Source organism: Augochlora pura, chromosome 2 (genome assembly GCF_028453695.1).
Source record: "Augochlora pura isolate Apur16 chromosome 2, APUR_v2.2.1, whole genome shotgun sequence".
NCBI lineage: Eukaryota > Metazoa > Arthropoda > Insecta > Hymenoptera > Halictidae > Augochlora > Augochlora pura.
In genome coordinates this window covers 12,407,443-12,422,717 of record NC_135773.1, presented here as the reverse complement: position 1 = coordinate 12,422,717, position 15,275 = coordinate 12,407,443, and the positions used below count along the sequence as shown (strand labels likewise).

At 39.3% G+C, this 15,275-nt stretch overlaps 1 protein-coding gene across 8 annotated transcripts in view; it reads right to left on the bottom strand.

Moving 5' to 3' along the window:
- The window catches only part of Unc-13 (protein unc13 homolog), a 544,965-nt gene that overhangs the window by 413,017 nt on the left and 116,673 nt on the right, over positions 1-15,275 (bottom strand). For 6 of the 8 annotated variants that reach the window (XM_078193392.1, XM_078193412.1, XM_078193401.1 and 3 more), the window contains one exon: positions 6,392-6,481. The exons of the other annotated variants lie outside the window; for them this stretch is intronic. In XM_078193392.1, the coding sequence (XP_078049518.1) occupies positions 6,392-6,481 (90 nt within the window). The remainder of the gene's footprint in view (positions 1-6,391; positions 6,482-15,275) is intronic. 8 annotated transcript variants of the gene reach the window in all.

Genomic DNA, 15,275 nt, shown 5'->3' with positions numbered 1-15,275 from the left:
AACGCTAACACGTGTTGCTACCTCTTGACTTCGTAACCCAGTCTCACCGACACACGTACCCCTGCGCTGTTCCAACTAGGTCAGTGACCGCAGTCGCACGCTGATGGGGCTCCTTTATCGACATATCCCTTGTGGCATTTCAACATTGCAGATCTCGCAGAAGGTCCCCTCTGCAAATCCTCGAAATCTGAACCATTTGTTCGGAAAAAGTACCGCGTACCCGACATGTAATTCTTACGAAACCCTTTCTGCTCTCGAATATCGACGACGTAAAATATTGATTCGCATCGTATTGAAAAATCTATGCCGATTATTAGTTCCAGCAGAGATAGTCATCGCTCAACTGCGGATTTCTACAAAAAACAAATTCCTCTCTTTAAATAAATTTTCGTTTTAATAAATATTTTTCTGTCGTTCTGATATTTTTAAAATAACTGTATTATAGCAAAAATTTGCAGAAGAATTGACGATTACTCTTAACGATATTCTTATTTCGATTTTAATAACCAAATTTTCTCAATATAAGGGTTTCAATTGGCAATAATGTTTCACGATAAAATCTACGCGAGAAGTTATATTTCTAAGTTTTTCTGATGCAGACAACGAACCCAAAATAGAACGAAACAATGCTCGAGAAGGGAACAGCGAGCCAAGAAGGGTTGATGAACCTAATGCAATCAGTGACACGAGAGCCCGATGACTATTGGCGGGGGGGGGGGGGGGTTGCACCGCGCGGTTCGAACGATATTACATCGGGCCGGTGATTCTCGCGGTTGAAAACTCGTCGGGGCGGCTTTCTGGCTGGCGCGGCTATCAGTGATAGCATAATTAAAGCCGTTTAATCAAGCACGAAATCGTATTAAAGTACGCCAGATACAACTGAAACGAGTTTCGGTGGCGTGACTGTCCGGCATGGCCGGCACGCGTGTGCGCGGGACCGCAAAGGGGGCTTCTCAATTAAATTAATGGAACGGAATGGAACAGAAGGGGTCGCGTACGTACGAAACAAGAAACGGAAGTTCCCGGTAAGAAAATGAGAAATCGAAAATGGTAAGGAGAGACACATTTCCTTCGCGCCGCGAAAAAATTATGTCATAATTTGAGGAATTTCTAATAATTTCCGGTTAGTTATATTTACTAATTTATTAGTAATAATTAATAACGTGAATTATTACTTTATGGACGTATGTTGGATTTTGTAATTTTTCACTTGTCAATGACTATTATTCTGTGCTTTGCTTAAACTGGAAATGAGAAAGAAATATTTATTTTTTCTTACTGTAATACTCAATGAAGTACCAATATATTATTTAAATAAATTTTGTAAGCTTTTATAAACTACTGACAAAAAACTTAAGAATCGAACTTTGACCTAATATTTATTTACCGCCTTTTTTTATCTAAATATTAAGTCTACCAGAAAGTACTGTGCATTTTTCAAAATTAAAGTTTCATACTTAAAGCTATCGAAAATAGATACAAACTTGTTACTATATTGTTCCACGTTCCTTCACCTTGCAAACACTACAGAATACGATAATTTAAAATGTTCATTAATTACTTCGTCAACGTTGACAATACGCATCACATGTTCATTACCATAGGAAGAATACTATATCAGAACATACATACTGACTTCCAAAAATTTTCAAATAGCAATTTATAATTACCAATGAATATAATGTATATTAATAAAGCTACAAGAAAAAACAATAAAAGAAGGTGAGAATAGATTACAAGAAAATCGAACTATAGCCTACTGCAATAATCAACGCATTTTCTGTCAAACATCGCTTTCCTAGAACTTTCCAGTCGACCTAATATATAGAGAATGAAACTTTCTAGAGCCTCGTAGCATTTCGTTCAAACGTTCCAAGCATCTTCAATTATTTTGGAATCCCTAACGATCCAAACGAACCCTCCTCAAACTCCGTGGCTCGTAAGTTCCACGGGGGAAAGGGACACGAATCATGAGGAACAGCGTTACATAAACCGTGCAGCAATTCGAAACACGCGTCCCGGCGGCCGTTCGTCGGGCCGGGACACTTTAACCATCGGGTCGTAAAAATCGTCCATGCGCCGCCGCAATTCCACCATTGAATTTATATTACGTCATTATAAGTACGTGACGGACGAAGACCCGCGGAACCGCGGCCGCCGCTTCGAATTAGCGCGGCTCCAATCAATCCCGGTTCCCGTCGGTGATCAGTTACACCGGCGCTTGACTCTAACACTTTGACTATTACGAAGAAAGTTACATAATTTATTACGACACTAAAATTAATATATTTTCCACGCCTCGATGCGAAAGTCTTTGAATTAAATTACCAGCAACTTTTCTGTGAGATTAAATTGATTAAGGAATGAATAAATGAGCTGAAAAGTTGCTATTTCTTCGCGAACACGACAGGTTAAAGTTCAGTTCCACCAGCGGTTGACTCTAACAGTTTGACTATTACACGTCGAAAGTTACATAATTTATTGCGCGACTGAAATTTGTATTAACCCTTTGCACTCGAAGCCATTTTAATTAAGATTCAAAATAGCTATTAAGTTGGTGCATAGGAAATGTCGGATGTTTACGTAAATATATAAAACTGTATATCTTTTTTCAAAAGCTGTTGATTTAATCAAAATTTGCCCCGTTTGCTTTACTACACCCTTTTCAACAAGATATCAATACAGAAATGCCTGTCTTAAACAAATTCTGATCTTCCGAATTAATAAACTCTGATATGGAATATTTCAGAGTGTCTTCATTTATATACTATTTAGCCCGTAAAAGCTCAGGCAGATTTTGAGCAGTTTTAGGACAGTGTTGTCATTATACGTTGTTCGACTGAAGAATGTGACAGCGACCTGTCATAAATCATGTCGGGATTAAGAGAAATAGAACGAACCCTAGCTTGAAAAACGTAAACACTTGAGTTTTTCTTCTCTGACGTCAGCTCTCCTACGTTGCCAGTAGGTTCGCCCTCGGCGCGTGGCTGTTTCATTACAAACCGCGCGAAGCATGTTGAGCAGCTCTGAATTGTACGATTCCAAATTGAGGCTAGTCACAACGATAATCACGCGCTCGGATTTTACCGCGTTTTCGTAACTTCCCCACTACCTCTCGGACGTTAGAGACTATTAACCCTTTGCGCTCGAAGTCACTGCCACTGGAAATCTGAAATAAATCTTCTGGCTTATAGTATTTCTATCTTATGCGATAAAGTGCATTTTATTAGGTTGGTGCATATGAATACTATATACTATTTATCCTGTATGAATACTATATACTATTTAGCCCGTAAAAACTGTCCTAAATGTTTAAAATAGCGAAAGTCGCTTGGCGAAAGATCCATATTTTATAAAATTTTATATTTTACTTCATTTAATTTCGCAATTGTTTTGTACGACGTATGCGTAGTTTTTGTGGGCTAAACAGTATGTAAATGGAGACAGTCTGAAAAATTCCATACTACAGTTTATTGATCCGAAAAATCAGAATATCTTGAAGACAGACATTTATGAATTAAACTCGCGTTGGGAAAAGTGTATTAAAACAAATGGGGCACATTTTGATTAAATTAATAGCTTTTGAAAAAAGATATGCAGTTTTATATACTCGCTGAAAAATCTGACATTTCATATGCACCAACCTAATATTTTGACTAGATGTATTTTCATTTTATATGACTTACTGCAATTTATCCGTATAACTGTTACACTTTTAACAGTCTTTTAAATAGAAGTGTCTTTAATAATGTCAAAATTATTTTACAAACGATGTAACAATTTTTACTGGCGTCTCAGTGGCGCCACTCGGGTACAAAGGGTTAATATATTTTCCACGCCTCGATGCAAAAACTTTTGAATTGTATTAACATCAATTTTTTGACGCTCATTAAATTGATTAAGGAACGAATAAATGAGCTCAATAGTTGCTATTTTTTCGTAAACACGACAGTTTCGGTGAACTATGCGACGAGGGAACCAGGCATTTCCTTACTGCCAAAGTCAAACACAAGTATCACCTCCCTTGAACGTTCGACTTTTAGCCTCGTCCGTCGACAAGTAATTTTTTGGGATTCTCATGATTAACGATGATGGGTTCGTTCGGCGGCCGGGAGAATATCTAAAGTAGTTTTCGATATCCGGCGAACCGACCGATCGTCGATGCACTGCGATGCATCTAAAATGGTACGAAGGAGAAAGAAACTGGGCTGGGAAAGGTGGAAAGAGAGTAATAGAGAGAAAGAAAGAAAGAAAGAGAAAGAGAGAGAGAGAGAGAGAGAGAGCGAAGGTGTAGAAGTCGAAATCGCAGTAGAAATCTCAGGTGCAGTGGCTGACGAGCAAGAAGGGGTTCATAATCGCTAATTACGTACAAACAGCGTGGATTCTATTTCTCGTGGATCGTGAACGCGTGACTCGGTTCCCGAAACTTTCATCGAGCTAAATCCGGAACAAAGCTGGGTTCACGGATAACGTCGGGGGGGAACTACGATATCTCCGCAGACCCGGGGAACACGTACGCGATTCCGGAAAGTTTCAACACGCTTCGCGCGTTCCGCGGCGGAGTATTCCCTCGTTATACCGGAATGTCCCATGATAAACGATAGAGTCGGAAAGAGAAACGTGTCAACGGATGCAAAGTGTGTCTAATGTAAGAGCGTGCAGCGATTTCTATGCACCCGCCCACGGAAAAAATATTTGGTCGCCTGTTTCCCGTCGAATCTCCTTCGCGTCCGCTTTCGTGTCCTCGAAATCAATAGTCGGTAGAAATTCTCAGTTCGCGCTAGTTTCGAGAAACGCCAAGCAGATAATCTTTGATGCCAATTGAAAGATAGCCTTGGAAAATATGTTAACGATTGCAATCCGCCAGAAGACAAACGTAACGTTTCACAGAACGAATTTTCACAGACTGCAAATCTTTGTACGAATTTTCACTTTGATAAAGAATTTTTCTGGAAGCTAGTAATTTAAATTAAAATAATATCAAAAATTTATTTTTAGTCATACGCAGTTTCTGCTGTATTCGTTGATGTCGCCTTTGCGGATTATAAAGTGTACGTAAATTTTACTTTGTTCATGTATGAATATTTTTAGAAATGTTTTATGTTAAATTATACAAAGGTTTGCAGTAATTTTATAAGCAAGACTATGTATTTTGTTCCGGATTGTTTGAATATTGTGCGAGACCAAATATTTTCGAGCAATGGTACATCTACAGCAAGCTCTCGGTACAACGAATTAAATTGTACCATATTGAATACATAAAACAGAACTTTAGATTGTCCCCATTCAGTCTAATGTTTTTCATTACTGCTTAATTGGAATTTTAAATTCGTGAATGATACAGTATTCCCTCTCCGTATGAACACTCTTCTGTAATTTTCTTTTGTAAAAAACGAAGTGAGAATTACCGACTGCGACGAAATTTTGCTACGCTGTAATCTACATGATACACACGTGTTTTGAATCTGCTAATTTTTATGTCGAAATAATAAAATTGACCCATATAATTCCGGATGTAAAACGTACTCTGAATATTTTATAAATATCGATATGCATTTAAATTCATCATTTGGAAGTTTAAAATTTTAAATTTAATATATATAAAATCACAAAGCTTCTGCCATTAACAATTTACATTTTCTTTACCGTCAAGTTAAAGGTCTACTCTCGCTTCACCAACACAAATTCCAGCAATCGAATATACACGTGACACTCATGAAAACTACGTTGTAACAAAGTCTCGTCAAAATGGATGCTAAAAACGCCATATCCAACAATTATTAAAAAATCACGCGTAGTTAAACGTACAGTCTAAACAAGTCTGATCACGCATACGCAGACGGAATACTGTAGAGAATCGTACTAAAAATCCTCGTATCTATTTAAACACTAATAAAGACGAACGAAGAACGCACATCTACATCTACGGGAGCAGTAAAGAAAAAACGTGGGATGTAAGAAAAAAAAACTGTCTGCATGTACCGTAATAAATCGACGTAACATTTCCAAAAAAAAAAGGAATTACAGAGCCGTCGCCTCGGCTGACGCTAACAGTAACGAATGAGTAGACGAGTACGCATGCTAAAAATTTTGCGATTTGATCAATTCCAGGTCACTCGGTATAACGAAAGAACGGGCGCGCGGTGTCGTCCGCGTCGTTAGAATTCGTCGAGGACGCGGTAGAGAGCTCGAGGTCCGCGCGATTGTTTGTTAGCCGTAAATCGTGAGTCGCGACAGCACGATCGACGAGAAATCCACAATGACGTGGAAAGAGTCAGATGCATTGGTCAGAAAACCAGGATATTAAGCGAAACGAAGATCTCGGGGATCAAGGACGATCCTGAAATCAGGACGGTCCTACGATCAGGACCAAGGATCTTGACGAGGGTACCTGAGCCACACATGGGCCGGGCTGCTCGCAACTGCATTGCCGTTTGACTCGTTAGCAGGGCTTTCCATCTCGTTCGTTGTTCGCACTTTCCTGATTGGTCAGAGACTGATCAGACTGAAGATCGGCCATGCATGATCCGAGTCGCGATCATGTCCTAATTTATTTCGGTATTTTTTTTTTTTTATCTCTCGGCTCTTGAACGTTTGAGATCTCTCTTTCTCGCGTGGAAGCGGTTACCAAAAGCGATCTTTGTCCTCACATTTTTCATCCACCGGTTCGTTTCGTTGACGCTCGCACGATACAGGGTGATTCGTTCAATTAGTCCATTGTCAATAGTACAAACTATTACGTCGGAATACAATTTTTACTATGACAAAATTGTAGTATCCTCGTAGGATGTAATGCGATTGAAACGAATATTAATCGTGAAACAAGTGTGAAATTAGCATAGAAATGAACGTCGCCATACTAGTAGTAGGTCTTCTGTTAAAAAATCTAAGTAGAATGCGTTAAAGAAATAAAATAAGTGTCATAATAAAGTATTTACGAAAACAATAAAGGCGCGTTGTTCAAAGAGATCGTGAAACAATGAGAAACACTGTGACCCGAAGAACAGATGCGACAGTTTCTACTGACGTGTTACGATCGTAGATAGCGTCTTATAGACAGCACGAACCCATCAACCTTGTGCAAGGCAATTTTATTGAAGTTCGTGGGAGATTACCAAGTTTTTTTACAGTAATAACTACGATTGTTGCTTTCCCCTCCGGAATAACAAAGTATTAAGTTCCGCCGAGGATGATGGGCTGTTTGTTTGTTTGCTTGCTCGAAACCTTAAAGCAACTGCTTACATAATTTAGGGCGACAGTCGTACGGGATGGCACGGAAATGGGGCGCGCGGTAGAAGTAGAAAGCATGGAAAAACAATAGAACTTTCAATTTGTTCGAGACATTCCCGCGTTATTTCGGTCCAACTTCAACGACGCGCGAGAATGGCGTGCGCGAAAGGAGGCGGCGGGAAGAAATTTCAGCTATAGAAACTGTTCGTGTATCTCGATCCATATGATAAGCAAGTAGTATGACTTCGGTGCATGCGTGAATAGCGTTCTTACCAACACGCGCGCGCTTCAATTTTCCGTCTATAGTTACCTATCGCGGTACCTTTGCTTCGTATTCGACGACGCATTAGAAAGCAATTCGATCGGAATAAATAAATTCGAGGCGCGACTTTTATAAATCAATTCTTTTCGTATGTCTACTCTCAGCTATCAATGCAATTTTATTTATTTAAAATATATATAAAATATATTATTTTGTTATTTATATTATGCTACATTTAATGCTCTATAGCTCTAATATCAAACAATTGCCGATAAAGGTAATCAAAATTTTTCGTAACACATTAGAACCTTAAAATTAAGCGATGAAAGAAAATTCTCCAATCGCCAAAGGATTAAATTCGAGGAACGGTGTAATCAGTACCAGAAAATGTTTCCAGCTAATAGGAGCGAATCGATGAAACCCCTCTGTGATTACAAGTGCCTCTAGCTTCAGCTCGGAATCCGAGAACGGCGCGGGGTCCGCGTATCTCCGGCTCCGATCTTTGATTTCAATTCGACGAAAAGCTCCCCGGGAACAATTCGATCGCGTGGCTCGCAATTTTTCACTTAAGAGCCCCCCGTCTTATCCGTCCAGCGATGACGCGATTAAACATTCTGTTTCGGCCGCGCCGATAGTCGATCTCGTTTTTTTCCATCGCCGCGATCGCGTCCACCCGGAACATGTCGATACTATCCACGATAAACAGCTCCACCCGTTCCGCTCGATCGTATCGCTCTTCTCTTTCTCTCTGTCTCTATCTCTCTCGATCTCCTCTCTCTCTCTCTCTCTCTCTCTCTCTCAATCTCCTCTCTCTCTCTTTCTCTCTCTCTCAATCTCCTCTCTCTCTTTCTCTCTCTGTCTCTCTGTCTCTCTCCCTCTCAATTTCTCTATCTTCATCCTCTATCTAGTTTCTGATACTTATTTCTTTCGCCTTTGTGCGCCGAAAACGCCTGGGAACCGGGGAGGAACGAAACGCGGCCAGGTCGATCCCTAGCTGCGGGAAAGGATAGGTGGAGACGGAGGAGCAGGAGAAGAGCAGATGGAGCGCGAGAGGGGAGAGACGTTGCGAGAGCAAGGAAAAAGGAGAGGCGAGCAGGGCTGCACGGTGAAGAGGCAAAAAGAAGCAAACGGTAGGGACGGGGAGAGGGGGGATGTGGTAGTGGTAGGTCGCCGCTTGGTTCTTTCGCGAGGAGATTCTTATCCTGCGTGGTAGCCGGGGGGCACGGTGGTGGGAGCCGGTGAAGAGAGTAACACCTCGATACGGTCCTGCATGCCTCGAATAAGTGAATTGGGATTCGCGACGGCGAGAGCCGGCTGACCGAGAGCCACCCGAGAAATAACTTTGCATAAGCGACTTTTGGTTTGACGGGTCTCGCCTATTGTTGTGGACTGGTCGCTGTTGAGATAAGGGATCTATGAGCGACGGCGGAATCGGATTGCCAGGGCGGCACGAAGAAATTTTAGGTCCGAGGAGGCACCTGGAGAATCGTTACCGAGTCAACGTTGGGATGAGATGGTTTTCTAGATCATGGTTTTCGATTAAAAATTCTTATTAGAATTGGATAAACTATAAACTATGTACGCTTTTATAATTGATCAATAAATCTTTTTTTTAAGTGGCTGTATAGGTATCGAAATAGCTGTGTGAAAATCAGTAGAAAATTGAATCAAGAATCTCTAAATAATTATGAGATTATTCAAATGAAACGTAGGTAATAATTTACTATTTCTAGTTACTTTTAGTTGCCGATATAAAAGCCAAATGTATTTAATCGAGACCAAGCTCCACAAGATTTATATTCAAAAAATCGTATGAATCGTCTGTATCGTCTACCGAAGCCGCCATTTTGAATATCAAATTTTGTAGTCTCAGATTCTATTTTAGCGGTCTCGAAAACGCTAAAACCATTATAATAAACGAAGACTAATTGTATTAACAAGAAAGAATAACATTCTCTTCCTATTAATATTTTAAGAAAATGTATGTGAACTGAAACAATTAAAATAAATGATCTAGCAGAGAACAATTACTTACATTCTTTCACAATTAATCGAGACAGTAGCATCGTTTATATAGCATTTCCAAAATTGCATGAACTGTACCTTGTACTTAAATAATTGATGTAACGACGACGCTGATTTGACAAAGTTTTGTTACGAATATTCGAATCGGGAAAACTGAAACGTTTAAAAGTTTCAAGATTATGATTGGATGATAGAATGACTGTACGTTAAGTTGCTAAGCACTTCGTGAAGTTTCAAAACAAGCCACGGATAGAGCATAATCACCCGAGCTAATGGTTCATCGCTCGACGTACGAAAATAGACCGTTGCTGCAGCTGCAGGTGCGCAAGCCTTTGGATGCATTCGAGTCGTTATGTACGCAACGAAATGAAATTCTGTGCATTACTATAATTAGCTGCGGATAGATATACGGGCAGAGACATCTAAAATCTGAACCTTAATTAACTGTGTTGCCGTCAATGTTACGAGAAGAAGATATCCAACAAAAGGAAAGGATTTTCGATTATAATAAAATGCAGAAGAGAATTGTCTCACAGCAACATTTACCAAAATTTCTAGATCACCAATATATTTGCAATAGTGCAATGTTACGTAGTATACGCTATAAAGAATAGAAATAAAAATTCAATCGTGGCAATAATGGATAAAAGTATAAAAAACGAGTTGAAAACAGCGACAGGTAAGATTTAACAAAAAAGTCTCGTTCGCGGCGGTTCGCTTTAATAGTGCTATTTAAATAAGAAAACTGTTCGCGTTCTAACGCACGGTGATTCAACGGAACGTGTATGAAAAACGGTGGACGAGGACGGAGGACGAGAGAGAGAGGGAGAGAGAGAGAAGGGGTAGGGAACATTGAGCGGCACTCGACGAAATTCCATTAAACTAGTTTGCGCGGATCGGGATACCGAAGGAACACTTTCCGAGGGAAATGAAAGGGGTGGGAGGGAAAACCGAGGGAGCTGGGTCCCCGAACGCCGAGAAAAGGGCGGTGTGCCGGCGGGGGGGCCGGCTGGTTGCGGCGAAGAAAAAAAATGGGAAAAGGAGCGGCTGCTGAAACGTCAGCTTTCGTTGCCGGTAGGTTTATTATAAACGGCCTCGTTTTCCTCGTTTCGCAACACGGTCAAGTGGAGCATCGCGTGGCGAAAAATAATTTGCGCCTTTGCGTCGAGGAACCCCGGCTAACCGAACCGCGGATTTCTCTGGAACGGAAAAACTCGCCCGCGCGGCCCGTGAACGGACGTTCTCCCGCGAGTCACGTGCACGGCGAACGAAGGACGATACGGATTTTTGCGAGCCGACGGTGGAGCTCCAATTACGCCGAGATCGATTCCCTGATAATGCTCTCGCGAATTTTAAACTCGTGCCGCCGGAGCCGGGGCTAGTTTCGACTAATTCAGCGCGAAAGTTCTTTCTCGCACGGGGTGTCCCGGGGTTGATCGACGATTACAGGGCCGGAAGATTTCGTTGAAATTGAAAGGAACGTTCCGGTGATTATTCACGGCAGCGTAGTTCTCGGAACGTAGATGAAGAGAATTTGCGATTTAGTTCTACGATTTATTGGAGTCGTATGCAATTTTATGCTTTTATAGAATTTAAGAAAATATTGACGTGGATGAAATATTGGCATGAGTGATTTTTTTTTTATCGTCACAAAACCAAGGAGTGGTATTCTTTATTAACATGTGTATTATTTACTAACCAAATGTATCAAATGTATAGATTTGAAAATATATCTATTTCAATATTAAAGTAAAAGTTAAAGAAAAAGTTAAAGTAAAACTCAAAAATAAAATTGAAGCCATTGTGTCTTTAACCTCCTTATCTATATAACAATTTTCTAATATCAAGAGCATAATAACAAAATTGTTTCAACTTAAAATGTACACTGAATACTTTTGTTCCGAATCTACAACCTCGAAACAAATTCAGTAATGTATGATAATTATTTACCGAAATTCAACCGATCAATAAAAATTACCAGCAGGTCTTTTCGAATAGTAAAAGAATCGAACTGGAAGGGGAATGACAGAAGATATTACCGCATTCTCTACGCCTGTGCAGGTTACCGTTAAAGAAGTCTATGATTTCCAAGCAGAGCGTGGAATCCACCTCGGAGACGCCAATGGAAATCTTATCGTTTGCGATTCACGGAATCGACGGAATCCGAGTATGGGATGAAAACACGGTCGAATCGCAGCGTATCGTTAACCCTATTTCGAGTGAGCCGGGGATCGATAGTAATGGATCGTTGATGTGCCGGTGACCGGGGAATGGATGAAAGTACGCTATTTCCGGGAACGGAGAACCGGACGGATCCTTCCTTCCCTGCCCGTCCTCCGGGGAATAAAAAAGTTCAATGGAAGTCGTTGCGCGCACGCCGCGTATTTATACGGAACTGGAGACATGAAAAAGCTGAACTTGTTGCTGAACAAAAGAAGTACAGGCTGCGACAAAAACCGAGGGCCGGAAGCCATGCGATTATTCCTCCGCTACGTGCAAATCGAAGAATTCTGTGCCTTTTCTTTCGAACCGAGTGTCGTTTTCAGGATAATTGGACAGTTACTTAAATACAGTGCTGGATTAAATGTTTGAAATATTTTAATACATATTTTTCAATATTTCAAATATTTTAATCTTTTTCATATCTTAAATATTTTAATCTTTTTTAGTATTGTCAAATATATTATATATACTGAATACTGAATTTTGCCTACTTAATTTTACTATAAATTTATTTATTTAACTTTATTTATCGGCATAATTTAGCTTACAATGTGGCCAAGCATATAAATGAGAGAAATTGTTGCTGTCACTGTATATTTCAAATAACAAGTTTTATCTCGCAAGCTTTTTATATTATAAATATTTATTATCCATTCGTTCAAATTTCGTACGATTTCTATTTCATACATCATCTGTCGCGTGTATATCTGAAATTCGAAGAACTCGCTAAACTTTCGAATTTACATCGACGTTAACAGAAAAAATGATCGAAGAACAGCCAAGATATTGGAATTTCAGCGAAAGATCTCCGCTGATCAAGACATTTGTCCTCAAAGACCAGAGCTTGTATCCCGCCGAGATTTTCCAGCATTAACGTGCATAAGGGAGATGTTCAAGGTAGGCGCGACACCTTATATCTACATTCACGGAAACAAGCAACGCGCGGAAACAACTCGACGGATAATCAAAGCACAAGCAAATCGATCCCCGGCGGATCATGTTTTGACGGACAAGAGTTCACCGAAACCAGGCTCGATACCAGCAGCATTGACCGTCAACGATATTAACAGACAACAATGCTCCCTTGTTGATCCAGCCTTGCACGAATATTTACATGCTTCCTACCGATATAGAACCAATGGCTGGTGTCTCTATACCACCGGTCTGCTACATTTCAAATATTTGTTACGAAAAAATGAGAGGTTCGTACATTTTGCGGGCGCACACCTACTTGTTGCTTGTATCCGGCTAGAATTTGAATACGAGACAAATTTCACGAAAAATCCACGTTTGTTTAACGGAGATTGGGGACGAACTAATTAGCCGTCGTACCTTGACGTGAATAAAGTTTCGTAACTCGTAACTCAATCACGATTATACTGTTTATTTTATGAGCGTATAGTATGAAAATAACTAAAATTATTTTAGAAAGTTTAAAGACACTATGGTAGTTTTAAAGAGAACTTCTCGCAATTATTAAAAAAGAAATAAATATTTTGTTTATGATTCTTGTGCTCGATACGGAAAGATTATATGTAAACTCTCTCATGTATAAGGTAAGTTCAACCTAGACAATTTATTAATATAAATAAAGAGATAAATATACTGATTAAAAAAGTAAATTTTGCAAAATTCTAAGTAAATCTCATTGTATATTAATTATCTCTTGTATATTAATTAGACTCTTATTTTGTCAATCCTAGTTATATAATTTAACCCCTTGTGCTACGATTTCTTTCACGCTGTTATTTAGGCATTTATTCGTCCTCAATAATTTCCCTAATGAGACCATTTCCGTAATATTTCCCTAATTGTTTCTTCTATTGTCTCTACGGACTTTCGCTTCTAGACTTTGACAGAATTCTAGACTCACAACAGAACAATGAAATTTTATTTCTAGTTAAAAGAAATCAATAATATTCATATTTATTAGATCTTCCATCAAATCTTTATCACGAATCTGACTCGCTATTATAGCGCGATAACAGTCCGTCAGAAAAATGAAATTCTCCAGGCATGTGTACGGCGATTGATGAAACATGTGACGATAATTCGTAGCGTAATCCGACGAGAATAGCTTATTCCCGAGTACCGAGCCACCGGCGGTGCGTTTACTTCTTCCACCGTATTGTTTACCCGGTCGTTCCGCCACAAATAAAAACGTTTATCCGTTGCTCTAAATCGGTTTGGACGGTGGTTTACGCCGCGAGAAGCTGTATTTACATTTTTCCACAGTTATTCAGCTGGCTCCATAAATAATGTATGCGCCGGTCGCATTGCGTACGGCTGATCAACGGAACAGATTGACGCGTTCACGCGAGTGTTTACGGCGATGCCATTCTTCCGCGACACGAAAGTCAACCGTTGCTCCCACATCGATCGTACGGGATTAGGAAAGTTGCGACGTAAGGAACGAGAGAGCGGAGGAGAACGACGTTGAATCGAGTCCCGTATAGCATGACGAAAATATACTTATGAACATTGTCACGATCTTGATAAAAGCTGCGTAACACTTGATTTTCATCGAATACTTTGGATGTGGCACTTGTGAACCCTTTATCTGGATATTTTTAATTCACAGTTAATATTATATGATTATTTCAACGCTTGGAAGAGTTTTATTGTTATTAGCGAACTGCAGATTTTTATGAGTAATCAAAGTCTATAGAATTTGTTATACGTAATAGGAGCCATTAAGGAATTTCTTTTTCTGTAATAATTGAAGTCTTGCAGCTGTTTTAAATAGTAGGTACGTATTTTTGTCTCAAATGCATAAAGTCTGCGCTGTAATTGTTACTATTAATTTACTTATGTATCGCAAAAATTTGATATAATATATATTCATATAAGCAGATGTATTTTTTTCAATTTTAGATCTTAACAATACCATATCATTAATAGAAGTATTATATTATAGATTATCAATGTCAAATTGCTAGTTTCAGATATTTTAAAAACAAGAATATGAGAGAAAAATATTGATTAAATAACTTCTAAAAATAACCATCATACTTTCGTATCTTTCCAGTCACAGGCACGATACATACAAATTAGCTGTTTGAATGAAGTTACAATAAAAGGTCAAAAGTGTTTACAATTATATATCGAAATTGCCTCCAACTTGGTAAAAACTGACATTGCTTCATTTGCAATGGCTGTCGTAACTGTGTCGTAATTTTCATGGAAACCAATTCAAGAATACCGACTTTTTCATGGCCGAAACTTTGGAGACTTATTCATTAAAACGATTTCAGAGGATATCGGATCGTTTCATTCGAGGTTTAGTGGTTTCATTGTTTTAAATGGACTATTGAATGCTGTCTGAAACAGCTAAAGTATCATTGTTCAGTTATCCGCGACCATTTCGAACATTCCTTTTTATAATTGCGTTCGCTGCCGTTCAAAAATGTTCGATCACTTCCTATCATAGTAGTCTCAAAAAGAATAAAATAAAAGACAGTAACGCATGCGATTAGTTAAATAACATATTTTACTTTTACCCTCCCCATTTATGAAATAATTTTATTTACCGAAA